Consider the following 21361-nt stretch of genomic DNA (forward strand, 5'->3'; position numbering starts at 1 on the left):
CAAAGGTAGGGGGTATCCTATATAGCGTGCATAAGTAGGAAGATTACACCTATTCTGTTGTAGGATTTTCCAGTGTCCATCAATGAGTATCCAAGATACCCTATTGGGATGCAAAAAGAAAAGGAGTACTTGTGGCACCTTAGAGACTAACAAATTTATTTGAGCATAAGCTTAGTCTCTAAGGTGCCACAAGTACTCCTTTTCTTTTTGCGAATACAGACTAACATGGCTGCTACTCTGAAACCTATTGGGACTCAGGAGAGCTGGGTTGCATTCCCAGCTCCACCACTGACCTGCAGTGTGACTTTGGGTAAGTCACATCACCTCCCTGAGCCTCAATTTCCCCATCCATAAAATGGGATAACAATACTCATCCTCCTTTGTGAAGTGCTTTCAAATCTATGGGTGAGAAGCACTACAGAAACGCAGCTTATGATTAAACTCTGCCCCTGGTTTTTTGTTCACCCCGTCTGTGGAGAATGGGCAATGAAATATTTCTAGCACACTGGAAAGCACTGAAGGCAGCACACAGAGCAGGCTCCAACAGATTGTGAAAGGAATTGTGGCTTGCAGTGGTATGCTTTATTAATACTAGGTTGAGACCAAAAACATGCTCAATCAGGACATTCCATTCTTAGGTAGCAAATGCCTAGAGAGTTGGAAGAACAAGCCTGAAGCGTGGAGGAGGCAGGGCTGGTAGCTGTCTAGGGCAGCAAAATGTTTAATAATTGGCTGGCTGGCTGCAGCCCAGTAAGAGTGTGGGAGTTCAGGAGAGTTACTGGTTTGCTTATGGCAGCAGAATGTTTCAGGCCCTGTGAGATGTGCAAGGGGGGACACATAATATATCCTGGATTTCCAAGCCACCCACTCTCCTCTCCCTCCCTTGGCGCCAAACACACCACAATATCCCTATTGTTTAGCCAGAGCGCCTGTTACACAAAATCCTGCTGTTCTCTCCAGCTGCCCTAGGGAAGGAGCTCAAATTAGGCCATCCCTGCCAGGCTCCTGAGTAATGGATGCAGTCCATTTTTCTCCCCTGGGTTAGTAAGTGTGAAGGGAAGGATCTGCATAGAACAGCACCAACAAAGCACACGCCCTACCGCACCCAATCTGAGTCACACCCCACTCCAGACTCACTCATCTAACCAGTTTCTGATTTGGTTTCCAGCATCCCCCGCTGACGTACACACCACGCCTGCTACCAGATACCCAGGTACACGGTTTTAACTGACACTGTAAACTCCCTGGGTTGGGCCTGTGACTTCATTATCTGGTAAGCACCATGCATACCTATGGGGCTGTATACAGAGGGTAAATAAATTTTATTCTCAGTATGGTCTTCATCCTCAAAGAAAACCTGCACAACACTTTCCAAAGATGAGCCTGAGAGCTTAAATTCATTACTCTGCTAGACACTAAAAATCATGGACTGAACAGAAACACTGGATTTATGGTTTATTACAAACAATGTGGAGTCCGGTGCCTGAATAAATCTGTTAAGTCTTTAAAGTGCCACTGGACTCCTCCTTGTTTTTGTGGATACAGACTAACAGGGCTACCCCTCTGATGTAACTATCTGTAACCCATTAACCCCCCCATCCCCCTTTCTGTCCTATGATTGCAGAAGTGTTAAAGGGCCACTCTACCTTGAATGGTCCCTTAAAATACAAGTGGTAACTATTATACTTATAAAAAGAAAAGGAGGACTTGTGGCACCTTAGAGACTAACACATTTATTTGAGCATGAGCTTTCGTGAGCTACAGCTCACTTCATGCTCAAATAAATTTGTTAGTCTCTAAGGTGCCACAAGTCCTCCTTTTCTTTTTGCGAATACAGACTAACAGGGCGGCTACTCTGAAACCTTACTATACTTATATGTTGCACGTAGCTGAGCGGCTTCAGGCGGGGAGATAGGGGAGAACCTTTCCCAGCCCTAAGAGCTCCCTGCAGCTCCAAAGCGTGTCTCTCCCACCAACAGATATTGTCCCCATAAAAGCTATTGTCTCACCCACCTTCCTTCTGGCTCTATTATTATTCTCAGTGCCAGGAGAGCTGGAAGCCCCCCGTGGCTAATAGCAGGCACTCAGGGAGCCCCTTGGCACATCCCCTTCCCCTCCATGGCTCGCTGCGAGACCCCCGGCGTGCTCAAACAGCGGACATGCCCAGGGACAGCTGGACACGAGGTACCGGGTGGCAATGCGGGACACTCCCCCTTGTCCCGGGCTATGCCGAGCGCCCGGGCCCTGCCCCATGGCCGGTGCCAGGCTGGGACCCTCCCCGCCGCGGCTCGGGCCGAGGCAGAGCCGGGGCGCGGGGCTGGGCGGAGGAGCGGCGGGGACAGGTCTGAGCAGAGCCCGGCGCGGGGAGGGAGGCGCAGCCGGCGCCCGCAGGGGGTAGGAGGGAGCTGCGAGCCGCGGCGGGGCACGGGGCGCAGCGGAGCCGCGGCACCGGAGCCCTGCGATCCCCGCCCCGCAGGCGGAGCCCCCCGCCCGCCGGGGCCGAGCGCAGGGACCGGAGCCCGCAGGCCGCTCCCGGCAGCCGCCCAGGCCCGAACCGCCGCCCCGGGCCGGAGAGCGCGGAGCCCTGCCCGCCCCCCATGCGGCTCCCCCCGGCGGCGGCGGCGGCGCCCTGACCTCCGGATCTGCCCTGATGTCCGGTCCCCGGGGCGCCCTGCAGGCCTGGTGCCGCCGCCAGTGCGAGGGCTACCCCGGCGTGGAGATCCGCGACCTCAGCAGCTCCTTCCGCGACGGCCTGGCCTTCTGCGCCATCCTGCACCGGCACCGGCCCGACCTGCTGTGAGTACCGGGGCGGCAGCTGCACCAGGCCCAGCGGCGCCGGGCTCGCCTGAGCCCCGACCCGGCCCCCGCCCGGCCGCCCGGCCGCGCCGCCCCGGCCCCTTCACGGGGCGGGGAAGACCGCACCCGGGAACCCTGAGGGACTGGGGGGACCCTGGGACAGAGGGGTAGGGCCACCGAGAAACGCCCTAGGATAGGGGAAAGGGGGCCCAGGGACCCCCCAGCTCCATGGGGCAGAGGTACCGGGGAGCCATCCTCATACCTGGGCTATAGGGGAGGTGTCCCTGACACCCAGATGTGCAGGAAGCTCTGGGACCCCTCCTGCCTCTGGGGTTGACAAAGGGCGTTAACGGAGTGTCTTTTAGTCCTGGGATTTAAGGAGAGTAGGGGGAGCTGGGCCAGAGGGGCAGCGCTCTGGGGTGGGATGCTTGGAGACTGGCTCCTGGGTGTTTGTGTGTGGGAGCACCTTTAAAGCATTTCCTGGACAGTAAATGCGGTTCTTTCACATTTATTGCATCTGAACAGCCGCATCCCTTGGAATTTAATACTAATAATACATTACATGTGTCTAAGGTCTTTAATCCATGGATCTGAAAACATTTTATCAACCCCATGAATTAAGCTTCGAGTATCTGTTGTTTATTACCCACGTTCTACAGAGAGAGAAACTGAGGCACAGAGTGGTTATGTGACTTGCCCACATTATCCAGTCAGAGTTGGGAATAGAACGCAGAATTCTTGATTCCCAGTCCCCTGTGCTAATCACAGGACAAATTACTCTCCTTATTTGAAAAAATAAATAAAAATAAAAATGAGGCTTGGGGAAGGAGCCCTAACCCCTATCTCTGGAACTGTCACTATCAAATCCTTCAGGATAATCTGACCAGGACAGTAGGAAGTAAATGGGAAGTGATGTTCCTAATACCATCCCATACCCTGTCCTCCCCAAAATGGGCCTAGACAGTATTACTGCAGCTTGTGTCTGATATGCTCTATTCTGTTGGCTAAGGCATTTTTGCATTTATTTTGAAAATTCCCAGTGCTATCTCAGTCAATAAGATTCTTCCTTTCCAACAACTGTTTATAAATGCAGAGCATGTATGGACAAAGCGCTGGAGAATATGCTGTAGGAAATGATCCTGCATTGGCCAGGAATGAGGGATGGACAACTGTTACCTAACAGATGTCCTTCCTAGGCTCCTGTGATTCCGTATGTATGCATATTTTTCAGTGGAGGAGGGTTGTGTGCTGATTCAGCTTCTTCCTGGTCTGATTAAGTGCCAGGGAGGAGGGCATGCTGCTTCAGTGGGGGACTTTCTGATCTTGGGTTAGGGGAGTGCCAGGTGCAGGCTTAACTAGTATAATGCTGCGCTGAACACCAGAAACGAGTGGTGATGACAGTGGAAAATAGCCACTAGGGCTTCCCACCATGCTACTGGCTTGGAATTTAGTATTCTAAATTTTGCAGGAGGCTCTAGGGTAGAAGGGGATGGACTGACAGACAGATTAATGAGAGGGACAGAGACAGGTGAGTTTGGAAATGGTGTTGCTGGGGGTGATGCTCTCCTCCTAGAGAAACCATATAACCAGATAGGCAGCTGAGATGATTCCCACTCCTCCCCCCAAGCTGCATGCTGTGGCCAGCTCAGAAATCCACCACCTGTCTGTTCCAGTCTTTGCTGCGACTAGTGATCTGATGCTCTCCCCTTGCCCCCAGTATACACATTTCTTCTCACCCATAGGCAAGTCTCTGAAATCTGACATACAGCACTGCATGTTCCTTCCACAACCAAGGCATTTTTCTTACCACCCCAGCTGAGGTTGCTTAGCACAATAGACTCCTCTTTTGTTTAGGTGCCCTCTGGATGGCCTTCTATTCCAATAAAGATTGCTACCCAATTAACAGGAGACACTGTTTTAATATTAATGTGGCTGAGGAGCTGCAGCACACATCCTGTTGCAGAACGGGCCCATGTAGTTAGGAGAAGGCACATGGGCGATGGGTATAATAGACCCCTGGCGCTGCTGCAGTTGCTGGACCCCCCAGTTGTGGGCTTTTGGGGGGAATTTTTTGATTTATTATGCCCCATGCAGGTTCCGGGGCAGCTGAGGAGGCAGTATGTGCTATCCAGCTCCCTGGGTTCATCAGTAATCTCCCTTGATCTGGCCAATGTTGGGGAAGTGGCGCTTGGGCCTCTGGCCAGCTCGGGGCTCCTCTGTCTGACGGGGGGCTGCTCTCAGCGCTCCTCCAGGTGTGTGTGGGGTGTCTCAGGGCTCCAGCTGCAGGGGTGGGAGGTGCGGGCAGAAGGGGCGGAGCCGGGGCTAGCCTCCCTGAAGGGGGGCTCCAACCACCACCCATGAGAAGGCGCTATCTGAACAGGTGGGCTAGAGATCAAGTCTATTGCCTGCCTATTTCAGGAGTCACCTGCACAATGCTCACCGTGGGTCACTAGTGTGGAAGATGCAAACTAAAACAGGGATGAGTAGCAATTCATACCGTTTTTATTTTTGCATTTATCTTGGCAATTGAGGGGCTGAAAAGCAAACCAACAGGGCCAGCATGAAAGTGAGATACCCAAAACCCTACAGTAAGCACCCCGAAGTCATCTGAAGGCTTCTGCGTTAAGTGGAATTACCATCCCCTTAAGCAGCGGTCATTGCTCTTAAATATCAGTGGGCTCAAATCTGTTCCCTGGCAGATGTCCTAACTAGGAGCATCTCAGTTAAGTGGAGTGAAATGTATTGTAAAGACAGACCTAGGGCCTTACAAGGACATAGCAAGTTAAGGAAGAATTTTTCAAGGGGTGGTCGAAGGGTTTGTGTCATCTCCTCTGATTTCAGCCGCTTCAGCATGTCTTGATTTGGAAACTCAAGGATATGGAGTAATAAATCTCTCAGACAGCAGAGCAAAAGCATTCCCCCTGTTCTTCTAAATTGTATTTATAAAGCACCTTCAATCCTCTTGGCAATAGGATCTGGCTGGTAATTGTGAATAGCCTTCTACTACAGTTGCATGGGCTTCCAACGTGATGGGCCATTCCAGCCGCTTTCAGACAACTGTGCTGCTGCTGCTCAAGCCGATTGCAATGGTGTGAACCCAAGAGACCCTGAAGTTCTGGATCCACATGCATTCGTATGCTAACACGTTCCAGCTCCATCAGGGTGTGAAACAGCATATGCATGCAGCGGCTGTGCTGAGGTGGATGGTGCTCAGTCATGGAACTCGCTCCTGTGTAGTAATGCTCACCCAGCGCTCTGCTCCGTAGGGTTTCTCCTGGTTCTAGAGTGTCTCAGTTTGTGTCTCTCCTATTTATCTATCAGTTATGTGTAAAGCATCGAGCCTGTCTATTATCTGGATGCTCTTGCTGCATGGGGTGTCTGAGTGTTCAGCCCAGAACAGCTGCTGTACCCCCAGGTGAGATGTACTTGTCTTGACAAGTTCTTCCCCTTCACCTCCAAGCTGTTTGAGAAGAGGGATGTGATGCCTTTTCATGAAATTATGCAGAGACCATAGCCTGTCTCTTGCCATTGTTGAAATTAAAGCTAGTTTCCATCCTTGCTCTCCTAAGGCCACTCAAACGAGTCCAATTAATTTGAAATTCCACAGGTGGGATCTTATTGCTGGGTGTACATACAACATCCTGGAAAGCTTCAGGCAAACGGGACAAGACTTTTGGAAGCAAGGAGAGTCTAAAAAAAGCAATGAGAGGTGCAAGTGCTCAGCACCTTTAGAATCTGGCCCAAGATAGCTGAAGTTGGGCACCAAAACAGAGGGGTGTTAAAAAGATGAGCCTAAGCAATTTGCTGCTAGAGTACTGTGGTCTCTGGGGCTAGGCACAGGATTGGGAGTCTGGAGATGTGGGTTCTAATTCTGGTTTTGACCCTCACTGGTTTTGTGACCTTGGGCAAGTCACTCAGTTTCTCTGTGCCTGTTTTCCCCATCTGTAAAATGGGCAACAAAGGTCAGTCTCCTGGCTGAGACCTGGACTGAGATTCTGAAAATTTGGAAAAAGAAAAGGAGTACTTGTGGCACCTTAGAGACTAACCAATTTATTTGAGCATAAGCTTTCGTGAGCTACAGCTCTCTTCATTGTACTCCTTTTCTTTTTGCGAATACAGACTAACACAGCTGTTACTCTGAAAATTTGGGTTCAATTTGTGGCTTTGCCACAGACTGTGAGTGTGACCTTGGGCAAGACACTTAACTTCTTTTTCCCCATTTGTAAGACTAGAATAATATACCCAGCCCTACTTCACAGGGGGCTGAGAGGATTAATTAGCTAATGCTTGGTCAGTGCTTTGAAAATCTAAAGCACAATCTAAGTATTTAGTGGGCTTCCCTTGCAGCTTGGTGAAGCAGGAAGCAGCTATGTATGTGGGAGAATGAACATCTCTTCCCATTTCCTTGCACTGCTGCTTTGCGCGGAGGTTGTGGAGGGAGACTTTCAGGGTATAGACACCGAAAGAATAGGACAATGTCTGGCCTCGGCATTTTTGGTGGAGAGAGAGAAGTAGACGTACATTGAAAACGAGAGGAGAAGGAGGGACACACCATAGCAATATCAGATCTGAAATATATAGTCTGCTTCGAGTCATCGGTTCAAATCCCGGCAGGGTCAGCTCAACTATTCCTCTTTGAGAGAGGTAGATTTCTATGCAGTATGCTGTGTGGATTTTTCAGACAGGGTCTTAAAAGCTGAAGTCCTCCCTGGTATGTGTGGCCATTAAAGAGCCCACAATGTATTTTGGAAAAATACAGGAGTTTGCTCTAGTATTTGCTGTACAAAATGCCCCCTGGCTCCCAATATCTTGTGGGCTTGTTGGCTGCTGTCCTAAACCACAGAGGCCACTACTGCTGCTGTATCTATGTAATTGGCAAAGCACTTTTGGATGAAAGATGCTATATCCATGGAAATTATGACTCCAAGTGTGTTCTGCTTTGTTGGGACTTGCTGAATCAGGGCAATCATGCTCCTGGGATGTCTTCCAGGAAACTGATTTAATAATGAGGAATGGTAATACAGATGCTTCATCAGGACAGTATTCCCATGAATCAGGTATTATGGGACTGCCTTAGGCTGATGCCAAAGTAGTGTTATGTATTTAGTGAGGTGCCAGATAGTTGTGAAATTCTAAATTCTGGTATTTCAATCCAGGAGTCGCCAAATAAAGCTAAAGGGGTGTATTTTCCTGGAGGCTTACTGATCTGCAGCACCCAAATGCACTGGAAGGCCCTACCCCAATCTGTATTAGTTATTCCCTCCCTGGGTGCTGTTGTGTGCCCCAGGGAGCAGAACTCGGGCTCCTCAGGACCATATTATGGAGATCTAAAAGAAGGAGTGTGAGGGACGGGAAAAGAGGGGGATGGGCTGAAACCTATCCACCATTTGTGTGCTACTTTCTCACCATGTAGATCTGAGGGAGGAGACCAAGTGGAGTATAGTGTTTGTGGAATTTATTCTCTACAATCAAAGTTGAGACCCTTCCACCCTGCCTTACTAGCAAAGCAACCTGTGTCTTCACACTCCCAATCTTTGGTAACGCTCATCATCATCTTCTTTTCACATGCACACCTCACCCACCCAAGCAGAATGGGCCTGTCTGAATAAAGTGGTTTTGGGTTGGCAGAAGAGATTAGGGATAGGGGTGAAGATTATTTTGTATTTGGTCTGGCTTTGGATGCTCCTCATTGGCCAGTGCTATGGTTGCTACAAACTCCACCAAAACCAGTGCCCAGTTTCCAAGCCAATCATGTACACAAGGAAAGCTAGGAAATTCAAATGACAGTTATTATTTTTGAAAAGGGAGATACAAAGTTAACATACTCCAGTCAGCCTTCACTCTGGTCTCGTGTCACTTCTCTCGTGTTGCTGAGCTTCTTGTTTTTAAGAAAAACAGAATGAACAAAGAATTCCCAGACCAAAAAAGCCCTTTAGTTTGAGTTATGATCATAAATATTTATGGGGAAAACACCTGTATGGACCCTTGTCTTTAAAAATAAACCACACAGACAGCTGTGAGCCAGTAAATCCAAAGTTAAGGTTATGGATGATAGAAAAAAATGCCAAATATGAAAACGAAGAGCATCAATAACCTTAACTTAACATCAAATAACCTTAACTCAGCCCTTGTATTCCCACATCCTCCCATTACAAGGTACAATGCTCAGCATACATGGGGATGCGGGTTGGGGTGTGTGTGGACACATTTGTATGTGCCACTTGCTTGACCAGGGTCTAGCCTCCAACTCCACCGGTCTTTGGTGAGAACAGCAACACCAATGTTTTGCTTCTGAGCAGAGGAAGTATATTCTTGCTGTGTCAGAGACTGTGACTGGGGTTTATTTCAGTCTCTCTCACAGATTTCCTGTGCAACCTTGGGAAAGTCACTAAGGGACTTTCTTCCATCCGTTCTCATGCTGGGAGTAGTCTTATTGCCTGTCTTTGCACTAAGCTTTGTTGTGAAGCTAAACTGGGACAGTAATGATGAGGACATTTTGTTTTCAGTGTAGCCACAACCAGTAAGATTCCTCCTGGGTTAAAGTACTAAATGTAAGTAAGAGTGGCCCATTCTGACCTTTAATTTCTGGGCTTGTGTCCTCGTCTGTAAAATGGAGATGATACTTATCGACCTCACAGGTATGCTGTGATGCGGAGTTCATTGTTTAGTGTAGAATGCTGAGATCATCAGCTGGACGGTAAAAAGCACAAAGTGATGCTGTCATTACACTTCTTATGCACACCACAGACATATGCAACTCGTATCCTATATTTTCCTCACACCAGGTACTGGAAATCTTACAACCATTTTAACCCATTACTCTCCACACTGGTTGGGCTTCCCCGGCACAGGATATTTTAAACCCTTGCAGATAGGCTACATATATGCTCCACTGGCTATGATTTAAGTTGTCTACAGTTGCATGTGAAATGCCAGAGTATGCTATGGTTTAAAGTGTTCCCAGATGCCTAGATTCTTGTCTGAGTCAGCAAGGCATCCAGTGTTTAACATTTTATCTAGCTGCAATACTGTATTTGATTGATCATCTGCCTCAGATGGGAGTGTTGGGGAGATGAGGGCAGAGTTGTTGTAGTCTGGGACACTTTTTCTGTATTTCTCCATGTTTGGGGGTTTTTTTATGCGTAATCTTAAATCTTCTACTCTATCACAGTGGGGCTTCAATACTGGCTGGAGCCTTTAGGTGCTATTGGAATACAGATGATGATGATAAAGTCTGAATTTCCTGGCTTTCAGCCCTTTGTGTTTTTTCAAATAACAAAATTTTCTCTTATGGTCTCTTGCCCTGTTTGCAGTCTTAAATCTACTTTAAGAAAGGTTTTGTTTGTCTGGGAGTTAGGCTTTTTGTTGTTGAAATGCCCTTGTAATATTGGTTGTCCCTTGAACCTGTTTGTGGTGTCTTGCAGAGCCATTCCTCCCCTTTCTCATATCACTCCTCTGTGCTTTCTTGTTCCAGAGATTTTGATTCACTCTCCAAGGACAATGTCTACGAGAACAACCACCTGGTGAGTCCCCCTGACGCCTTGCACTGAGGGAAAGAGGGAGTCATGGACGTGGGAAATAACATGATAGACTACGCAGTGTTGGCATAATGTGCACTCGAGGGCTGGGGGATGTAGTGGGAGTCATCTGTACAAGGCAATCTGTTCACTCTGGATAAGGCAGAAGCTTACCTGGGTGAGTTAGGGGACCTAAAGTGTCTTCTTTCGCACGTTCTAAGCTTCCATTAAAGAAAATATAAGCTTCTAGTTTGTCGTTGCCAAGATAACTTTCCAAGTGGGAAACCAATGTGGTGGCATCTTGACAGCTCCATTGTTTCTGCTGTTCTGAACTTTGCCAAATAGCTGAAGATTGAAGCTAACCAGAGTCTGGTTAGTTTCACAGCTGCTGTTCCCAACCTCATGGGCATCAGTACAGCTGTCTAGATTCTTGTCAGCTTCACAGCGCTCCTTGGAAAAGCTATCATTTGCAGTAGAGGCAGGCACTGGAGTTAGTGACAGGGGAGGAAGGCCCAAAAACCAGAGGCTGAGAGTAGAGTCGAAGATCAGTGACCACATAGAATATCAGGGTTGGAAGGGACCTCAGGAGGTCATCTAGTCCAACCCCCTGCTCAAAGCAGGAGCAATCCCCAATTTTTGCCCCAGATCCCTAAATGGCCCTCTCAAGGATTGAACTCACAACCCACATCTTCCCTGTCTTCCTTGCAACAGCCAGGAGGCATGGGTTGGCTTAAATTAGTGGAGACCCTCCTCCTTCACAGCAGCCAGGAGGCTCTGGAGGAGAAAGGAGAGAGAGAAAGCTCCTGTCTCTCAGCAGCTAAAGGTATGGCAGAGTGGGAGCTTCACATCTATCAGACACTAGCCAGAAGCTGACATAAAAGATGGAGCCCTTGAGCATGGTCTAGGGACAGCATCCTCATACTTCCCAGCAGCTGGTGGCAGGAGAGCTGGGTTTCTCACCAGGATGGACTTTCATGTCTTGACAAGTAAACGACTGGTAGATGTTTTCAAGTTTTGTTTGATGGGATGCACAGCAAAGGTGCTAGATACACACAAACCACAACCGGAGCAGCTCCTAGTGAAGTATCACGCTTGAGGAAGGAGCGGTTCCTGGGCTTTGGTGGCCCAAAGGGCAGTATGATCCTAGGGGAGGGATATTCCTGAGGCCAGCACAGTTTCTGGTGAAGTGATGGTCCCAGAAGTGGTGTGGTGCCAGGTAGAGCCACTGCTCTAGGAGAAGACATGATCCCAGGAGTGCCCTCCGTGGAACAGGACTGAATATGGTGTCCTGGGGATGATAGTGCTTCAGTGAAGCAGTGTTCCCTCACCGCCCCATCTCCTCCAGCAAGCCCCACTGTTTGGCGCTCACTGGGGTTGGAGAAATATGCTTATTTGTTCCCCTTTGGCCTGAGAGGTTAGTGGTGGAATGTGCTTGGATCCCCTTGTGGCTACCAAGTGAGTGTAAACAGGAATCCAGTGAGAATGGAATGGTGAGGTTGTCTGACAATATATGACATGGGAGAGAGCTGGAAAGTCAAGGAGCCATGGAACATAGGCATCACCAGGGCTCATGGAAGGCTTGGGTTCAAACGAAAACAAGTCAGAGGAGCAGCTGGGGATCCCAGGAGTTCGCCCGAAATAATCACACACTCCCATGAACTGAGCTACAACATTTGGGGTTCATTCAATCTCGGAGCTTCCCATACACTATACTCCCACAATGGGATTCTAGCCCTGCTGTCTTCCACAGTCAGTCTGCTTAGACCCTTAGCCCTTCTGCTGTCTGGCTCTGCCTGTAGAGTATTTGTGAGCCCCTTTATGTTATCTCAGGGTTTGTTTTGCCAACCCTGGTTGAGGCACTTGAATGGCAAAGTAGCAGGCCTCAGCAATCCTATCTCAGGGCAAAGATGCAGTAGGTCAGCTACAGACATCTGGGCTGCAGCCAGAGAAGCAACAGCAAGCACAGATATTTCGCTGCAGTGAGGGCAACAGCTCCCTCTGCTGGGCAAGCTTTGATGGCACCACAGAGTCCAACCATGTCCTGTGTGCTGGGCCTCATTATTCCTGGCTGGCAGATGTCCTGTTTGACCACGAATTTATCTGTCCATGAAGGTACTTTATCTTCCCCCCATCCCAGTAGTATCTGCGCACCCTACACATAGTAATGGGTATATTCCCCATAACACTGCTGTGAGGCAGGGCAGTATTGTTGTCCCCATTTCGCAGAGAGGGAACGGAACCCAGGCACACACAGATTCCAGGGCTTGCCACAGGTCATACAGGCAGTCTCAGATGGGGCTAGCAATTGAACCCTCAGCCCCCATCCAGTGCCTTAACCACAAGATCATTCTTCATCTCTGAAGATGAGACTGGAATCTTGGCACGGTTCCTAGTGTGGCAAGTGCCCACCTGGCTGAAACCACTGTCCCACGTAGTACTACTGGGCCATGTTATTGGTGGGAGACTGGAGACTGAACTTCTTGCTTTCTCCCCCCTCAGGTCATAACTCTGAGGAGACTTCCTGGAAAGAGTTGGGAACATGGTAGAACAAGCACACTGGGTGCTATAGCAGGGGTGAGAGGAGAGGGGAGGGGTGATGGCTGGAGGGTCACTGAGAACAAGGGCACCTCCATCACTAACCATCCCTCCTTTTTATTTCCTCTGATATGCAAGTATGTCCATGAGCCTCTGTTTTCCACAGGGTGGATTTGATTTAAATCAAATTGATTTAAATCATGATTTAAATCACTAGTCAGGAAGACTCGATCTAATCGTGGATTTCTACATAAAAGTGCATTCTTGTTGGTTATTATAACCTTAATACATGTTCTTCACAACTCAGAGATAGATGTAGGTTTCATTTTTAGAAGGTACACATTATACATTTTTAAACAGTGATTTATTTTGAAAACTTTTCAGATTAGTTTTACAGCTGTATCAGAAAATGAATGATTGTTTGGTTATTTCATTTATCAGAAGTAATTGAAGCAGATATTTATGACGTCATTTTGGGAGGTGAACTATCTCCAATTCAACAGGTTAATTATTAATATTTGGAGAATTTTCTTGCTATGCTGTACTAGGAGAAGAACATCACCAGACAGACATTTAAATTGTTTTATTTAACTAAAACAACAATGTTAAGTATTGTGGATTTTTTTCTTCAACAGCAAACATAATATTTTAACAAAACAAGCATATGTCCCTTGCTTCTCACATTTATCTCCAGACTTCTTCTCCTTGTCCAGATCTATTCCACCCGCAACAATCTTCTATTCATTGAACTTTTTGAAACTTTTCACTTTTAGAGAGAGGTAAGGGATTGTCTCTGTGTACACAAATTTGCAGAGGGACAGTAGGGTTCAGGTCTGTTATTTCTCACCTCTATATATTTAAAAACATTTTTGCTGTTAACAAGCATGTTATCTCTGGAGACACAAATCCACAGTTTGAGAACTGCAAAACTAAGCATCTCTGATGGTATCTTCTAGACTGAGCACTGAGTCCCATTGGGTAGATAGAAAGATCAACCTAAATAATCTGTACAGAAGCCACTGGAACCCCATCCAACTGGGTCCCTAATCCATGAAATATTTGAACTCATTTACAAAACTTTTCTTAAACATTACATGAATATATTGTCTCATACTATAGAATTAGAATTTATAATCCCTATTTCATGCTGAGATATCTTTGAGCTATAACATATCTTAATTAACTATCTTTAGATAGGTTTTTTTCCTCAAAAAGCATTTTATCCAAAAAATCCGATTTTTTAAAAAAATTTTTTAAAAAATCATTGATTTTTATCCATCCTGGTTTTCCAGTGGGCTTCAGTTTTAACTCCTGTCCTCCCTCTCTGGAACTCTCACAGGCCTTTGAGTTGGCAGAGCGGGAGCTGGGGATCCCCGCCCTGCTGGATCCCAACGACATGGTCTCCATGGGGGTCCCCGATTGCCTCAGCATCATGACCTACGTGTCTCAGTATTACAACCATTTCACCAGCCCCAACCAAGGTGAGAGCTACGGCCTATCCTTCCAGCTTCCGCCCTGACCCCCTCTGTGTTATTTAAGGAAACTCAACCATGCTTTTGCAATCTCTCACTGTGTCCCTCTCCACTCGGGTAGTGAACTCATCACAGCTTCCTGTTTCCAACCCAGTGCTTCCTTTTCCAGCCCAGCGCATTCCTGTGGAATGTGCCACTTCAGGAAGTGACTGGGGAGGAGCGGGGGTGATTTGGCCTCCTTAAGTTAGCAGAAAGTATGCTTGAGTTAATCACCATTCTCATAGCCCAGCAACAGCTGGGAGGGCAAGTAGGTCTCATGGCCAGGAAGTTGGTGAGGAGAGAGTACCCAGATCTTCCCTTGTTTCCATCTTCCTTTGGGGATAGGCATCGCAGCCGCAGGTGCTGTTGTACTTCAGGGTGCCCTGGATGGTACCTGGCTCTCACTGGTCCCACTTGAACAGTGAACAAAGGGCGGGGGGAACTGGAGTGATAAGAAGCTTAGTGCCAGCTGCCCAACAGAGCATCTTTCCTGTAGGGAGCTGGGCTTCCCACTCATCCTTCCTAGCTCTACTCCCCTGATCTAACCCCCCAGCCCATAACAGCTTATAGTAAACCTCCTCCTGTCTAATATGCACACCAGCCCTTCTCAAGAGAGACCCTGTGTCCGATCTGAGGACTCCGTCCAGGTGTTAACAGACTACAGGTGCTCCCCTCCCTCCAGGTGTTAGTGAGTGTCAGCCCTGGTAGTAGTAGGGGTTTTGTCATATCCTGAGGTCTGCACTCAGGAGCGTGAGCCCCAGGGGGCTGTAATAATACTTAGCACTTACCCAGTGCTTTGTATTCTTTAAGCATTATCTAGCTGATCATCACAACACCCTGTGAGATAGTTAAGTGGTGTTATCTCCATTTTACAGATGGGGAAACTGAGGCATAGAGGAGGTGAGTGATTTGCCCAGGGCCACAGAAGGGAGTCATCAGAGCTGGGATTAGAATGCAGGGCTTCTTGATTGTCAGTCTTATGGCTAATCCATTAGCCCATGCCTCTCCCTCCTTCCTGGAACAGGTACTGAGGTGTAAAAAGTGGTGAGGTCCCATCATGGGTCACAAGGCCAGATGATTTTCCTACACCATGTGCTTTGGATGAATCATCCACTTCTGTCAGTGGCTGATTCCCCTTTTTCTCTTATTCTCTCTCTCTCTCCCTCCAGCCAGAGTCCCTCCGCCCATGAGGCACCCGGCTGCTGCCTCATCACCCCCTCTGCCAGCTCCCAAGAAGCCTGTGCCTGCAGCGGAGAGCACCCCAGCACCACAGGTACCTCATCTATTGTAGCAAGGTTAACCCCATCTTTCAACTTTCTGTGCACTGTACTCATCAATGGAGCATCTGAGTGAGCATCTGGCACAATGAGAGGAATCCAAACAGACGGTCTGTTGCATTCTCATGGCGATCGGGGGAGGTCCCGGATGACTGGAAAAAGGCTAATGTAGTGCCCATCTTTAAAAAAAGGAAGAAGGAGGATCTGGGGAACCACAGGCCAGTCAGCCTCACCTCAGTCCCCGGAAAAATCATGGAGCAGGTCCTCAAGGAATCAATTCTGAAGCACTTAGAGGAGAGGAAAGTGATCAGGAACAGTCAGCATGGATTCACCAAGGGCAAGTCATGCCTGACTAACCTAATTGCCTTCTATGACGAGATAACTGGCTCTGTGGATGAGGGGAAAGCAGTGGATGTGTTATTCCTTGACTTTAGCAAAGCTTTTGATACGGTCTCCCACAGTATTCTTGCCAGCAAGTTAAAGAAGTATGGGCTGGATGAATGGACAGTAAGGTGGATAGAAAGCTGGCTAGATCATCGGGTTCAACGGGTAGTAATCAATGGCTCCATGTCTAGTTGGCAGCTGGTATCAAGCGAAGTGCCCCAAGGGTCAGTCCTGGGGCCGGTTTTGTTCAATATCTTCATTAATGATCTGGAGGATGGCGTGGATTGCACCCTCAGCAAGTTTGCAGATGACACTACACTGGGAGGAGAGGTAGATATGCTGGAGGGTAGGGATAGGATACAGAGGGACCTAGACAAATTGGAGGATTGGCCAAAAGAAATCTGATGAGTTTCAACAAGGACAAGTGCAGAGCCTGCACTTAGGACAGAAGAATCCCATGCAATGCTACAGACTTGGGACCGAATGTTTAGGCACCAGTTCTGCAGAAAAGGACCTAGGGGTTACAGTGGACGAGAAGCTGGATATGAGTCAACAGTGTGCCCTTGTTGCCAAGAAGGCCAGTGGCATTTTGGGCTGTATAAGTAGGGGCATTGTCCTCTATTCAACATTGGTGAGGCCTCATCTGGAGTACTGTGTCCAGTTTTGGGCCCCACACTACAAGAAGGATGTGGAAAAATTGGAGAGAGTCCAGTGGAGGGCAACAAAAATGATTAGGGGGCTGGAGCACATGATTTATGAGGAGAGGCTGAGGGAACTGGGATTGTTTAGTCTGCAGAAGAGAAGAGTGAGGAGGGATTTGATAGCTGCTTTTAGCTACCTGAAAGGGGGTTCCAAAGAGGAAGGATCTAAACTGTTCTCAGTGGTAGCAGATGACAGAACGAGGAGTAATGCTCTCAAGTTGCAGTGAGGGAGGTTTAGGTTGGATGTTAGGAAAAACATTTTCACTAGAAGGGTGGTGAAGCACTGGAATGGGTTACCTAGGGAGGTGGTGGAATCTCCTTCCTTGGAGGTTTTCAAGGTCAGGTTTGACAAAGCTCTGGCTGGGATGATTTAGTTGGGGATTGGGCCTGCTCTGAGCAGGGGGTTGGACTAGATGACCTCCTGAGATCCCTTCCAACCCTGATATTCTGTGATTCTCTGGGACATGAGAGTGAGTGAGTGTGTGTGTGTGTTTTGGTGTGTGTTTTGCTTTGTGGTGGGTTACATTGGGAGAAGGGTTCAGCTTGAGGAATTCTCTTTCTCTGGAGGTCTTGGGAATTAAATGCTGCTCACCACCTGCTTCATTCAGTGAAGAGGGGGAAGAAAGTGCAGTGTGCAATGCAAGATTGTTCTCTGAGAAGCCAAAGGTTCCTGTGTAACCCCAAGACCCTTCCCTTTGGGGATGATGGAGTAAGGACACAGTCACTGGGATGGGTGTGGGCAGGGGATTGCCCTTCCCTTCCCAAAACTCTGCCTCAGGATTCAACAGCAGGCAGGGATGTCTCTTCCCTGGGATGGACTAGGGCTGTGACTGAAGCCCCTGAATTGGGTAGGGGTTAGAAATGTCCCTTTCACCTCTTCCCTTCCTGGATCGGGCAATGGTTAGGAAGGAGGATGAGGATGTCCGTTCTGTGCTGGGACAGGACTCAGGGAGCCTTCCTGGGGATTGGGCTGGGGGATTGGGACAGCCCTTTCTCCGGGACTGGCAGGGGGTGGGCTGAAACCTAAATGTGGGGGGTGAGATAATTGCTATTTCTTTATATTGTCCTGTTCTTCTGGGTGGGGTTACACCCGAAGTTCAGCTGCTGAGCAGATCTCTCTTCTTTTACTGCAGTAGTGCCTGTGGCCCCAGTCAGGATTAGGACCCCATTGTGCTGAGTGTGGTACAGACGCTTCGTAAAAGACAGTCCCTGCCCCAAAGAGCTTCCATTTGAAATACACTCTGTCTCGATTGCTGCCCCTCCAGTCTGCACTCTCCTTGTGTTCTGCCTCAGGATGATGTTGCCGAAGGCTTGGCGGAGCGATCCCAGCGCAACACGCTCAGCAGCACCTGTGCGGCCTGCCACCAGCACGTCCACCTGGTTCAGCGCTACCTGGCCGACGGCAAACTGTACCACCGCCAGTGCTTCAGGTAAGCCACCTGCAGGCCCAGAGCAACCCTCCATCGCTGCTCCTCAGCACAGGCAAACTGTACCGCCGCCAGTGCATCAGGTAAGCCGCCCCCAGGCCCAGAGCAACCCTCCATCGCTGCCCCTCAGCACAGGCAAACTGTACCGCCGCCAGTGCATCAGGTAAGCCGCCCCCAGGCCCAGAGCAACCCTCCATCGCTGCCCCTCAGCACAGGCAAACTGTACCGCCGCCAGTGCGTCAGGTAAACCACCCCGAGCCCCAAATTAACCCCTCCCTGCCTGAGTTGACCTGTAGCCACAGCCAGGTGTTACCACCAGATTAATGTTGTCTGTGTGTTTGTGTGTGTCAGAACACTGACACTGAGGTGTTGGAACAGACCAGTAGGCCAGTCCAGGAGCCTGTCTGCAGCCGTGACTAATGACAGGAGCTTTTAGAGGAAGGCAAAACAAACTCTAATACATATCCCTGTGCAGTACTGTCTGATGGCAGGAAGAGGATTTCTACCTGTTGCTGTCTCATACCCTGAAGACTGAGGATTGAGACCTTGGTAACTTTACCCTACATGTTGTATCTCCAAATGTTCTCTTTAGCAACTTCTCATTCTTTATTGACTGTTTTGAGTGATTCACCTCAGTAATATCCTGCAGCCGTGAGTTCCATGGGTTAATTGAGGTAAAAATAGCCTCTTTTCTCCATGTTCAAACTTTCTGCCTTTTAATTTCATTGCATCCTCCCTCAGTCTTGAGCTTATTTCTCTAGATTTCAGCGTAAACAATGGTAAACCAGATGTCACTACAAGAGCCCTGAGTGCCCTGGCACCTAATTGATCTTACAGCCACCAGCTGCACTGAAACCAACTGGAATCAACCAGCTCAGCTCTTGTGGTAGTGAGTGCTTGAGTGGGCTTTTCTTTTTGGCTCTCATTGTACATAGTAAGGAGCAGGGCTAACTTCCTTATTCCTGATTTGAATTACGGTAGTGCCAAGAGAGCCCTGTTCAAACAAGTAGTGAGACAGGCCCTGCCCTGAAGAGCTTATAGTCTAACTAAATATGGCAAAAGGTGAAAGAAAGATTATTATTTCCATTTTATAGACAATGGACAGAGGCAAAGAGAGATTGAGTGACTTGCCCAGGGAGTCTGTGGCAGAGTTGGGAACTGAACCCCGGTCTCCCGAGTCCCAGTCTAGTGCACTAACCATATGGCTATCCTTCCTCCCTCCCTCAGCGTTTTAAATCTTCCCTCTTGTAGAAGGCCCTTTTCCCACCCTCTCAGGACAGTTTGTGTCTCTCTCTGGCAGGTGTAAGGAATGTTCCAGCACACTACTCCCTGGATCCTATAAGCCTGGGCCAGAGTTGGGCACTTTTGTGTGCACCCAGCACCGGGGCAAACTGGGCCTGAGTGGGAGGACGGAGTGCAGGCCCAGTCCTGACTTTCAGCACCTGGGCAAGAGGACTGAGGCTGGGGCAGCCACTGTGGGTGAGGATGTCCCCCCCGAGGAGGAGGGGAAAGAGGACGGTGTCCAAGTATCCCTGGCAATTGCATCAAAGAGCCACCCACCAGGAGAGAAGGAGGCGGGTGCAGCGGAGAAGGGCCACGCACCCAATGGAGCAGAGACAGCAGCGTCCCCTGTCCGTGCAGAGAACGAAACGCTCCGCTCTGAGCCCTGCTCCCAAACTCCACCCAGGCCTCCTCTCCCCAGCAAACCACCAATGCCCAGCCAGGACAAAGCCAGCCCACTGGATGGACGGCTCAAGGACACTCGTCCCACCCCCGCCCCAAGGAGGGGCGCAGACGCAGCAGCCCCGTCACCACCAAGCTCTCACCCCGTCCCTCGGCCTAGATCCAACCTGCAGAGTGAGGCCTCTGAGCCAGGACCTGGCCTGGTGAATGGTAAGAAGGTGCAAGGATGTCGTGTGCGGTGGTCCCCATTTCCCCATTGCAGTGCAGCTTACGCTCAGCAAAGCCTCTGTCCCCGATGAGGCTCAGAGATGCCGTTCCCCAGCCCCTCTCAAAGTGACACCCCCAGATCTCTGATCGAACCTTGGTCTTGATCGCTGAGCCTCAATCTGCCAGCTGTCCCCAGAAGGGGCAGAGTAGTGCAGAGGGGTCTGGTGCCCTAGTGGTACGCAGTATTTGGGCCTGACAGAGTATCTCAATGGCGCGTTAACAGCCACTCTCCCCAGCGCTGCTCCACAGCTTGCAGGAGGCGTGAGTGAGGGCAGCTGCAGGAGGTGTGTTTGGGTTAACAAGATCACCCAGGCTGGAATCTGGCCTGCGTGCTGCGGCTGACACCCCTGTGCCAAGGGGGAAAATGCTGTGGGATCTGCAGAGAGCAGGAGCAGCCAGAAGACAACAGGAAATCCATTGAGCTTTTCATCTGCTTCCTAATGGCCTTTTGGTTTTCTTACCATGTGTCCTGTATCTTTCCCGTTGCCTGTCTAGGTAGGGTACCTGAACCCGGCCCCCCAGTCCCCAAACCAAGAGGGAGACCCACCTCCTCAGATCGGTAGGTCCTTTGGCTTGCCCTGAAACCATATAGAACAGAAGGGATTGTGCATGTGGTTAACTCATAACCTCTCCTTCCAGCCCCACCCTGCCCTGGCTGATCAGCTGGCATTGGGGAGGGCGGGCCTTGTGGCTAAGGCCTGGGGAGACCCCCGTTCTGTTCCAGGCTGGGACTCAGTGCAGGGCTAGGGCAGTGCTTCCCAGACATTTTACTGAGCCCGCTCACCAATTCCATTTGGTCTCTTTTGCAACTCACCCATTGGGAGTGGGGGAGAATCATAGACCAGTGTCCTTTGCCTCCTCCTCGCCCCACCGAGGGAGCACCAGCTACCCTCAGCAGCTCCATCTGCCCTTGCACCATGACCCTAATCCCCCAGCCCAGTGTGGAGGGGAGGCCTTGGCTGGAGAACATCCCATCCCTCACACACCCTCCAGTGGTGGCTCCTGTCCCGTGGGGCTGGACCCAACTCCCCACCCCAGATGTTGCAATTTGTGGCTCGGGGTTGCAGTCCACCCTGTCATGACAGAGGGGCAGCTGGGCTAAACCTAAGTGGGAAGCTGGCCCCAGCCCTGTAGGACAGGAGCTGCTGCTGTGGGATGAATGCAGGGCGGCTTTGCCCTCCAGCCGCCCTCTTGGGGCCTCCCCTCTGCACTGGGCCCACAACCCATGTTGAACCTTCCTGCAATCCACTGTTTGGAAACCAC

General features: G+C 49.6%; 1 protein-coding gene across 3 annotated transcripts in view; it reads left to right on the forward strand.

The window, feature by feature from the left end:
• The first annotated feature begins 1896 nt into the window (after positions 1–1896).
• MICALL1 (MICAL like 1) overlaps positions 1897–21361 on the forward strand; it is a 30015-nt gene continuing 10550 nt past the window's right edge. The window contains exons 1-7 of one of the 3 annotated variants that reach the window (XM_084648054.1): positions 1897–2184; positions 10271–10319; positions 14188–14329; positions 15529–15632; positions 18015–18151; positions 19449–20041; positions 20594–20657. In XM_084648054.1, the coding sequence (XP_084504180.1) occupies positions 14245–14329; positions 15529–15632; positions 18015–18151; positions 19449–20041; positions 20594–20657 (983 nt within the window). In that variant the 5' untranslated portion in view covers positions 1897–2184; positions 10271–10319; positions 14188–14244. Of the gene's footprint in view, positions 2185–2226; positions 2797–6127; positions 6212–10270; positions 10320–14187; positions 14330–15528; positions 15633–18014; positions 18152–19448; positions 20042–20593; positions 20658–21361 lie in introns of those variants that run through there. The other 2 variants (XM_084648052.1, XM_084648053.1) reach the window with 2 other exon arrangements.

This window comes from Lepidochelys olivacea (assembly GCF_965140295.1).
Source record: "Lepidochelys olivacea isolate rLepOli2 genome assembly, chromosome: 1".
Classification (NCBI taxonomy): domain Eukaryota; kingdom Metazoa; phylum Chordata; order Testudines; family Cheloniidae; genus Lepidochelys; species Lepidochelys olivacea.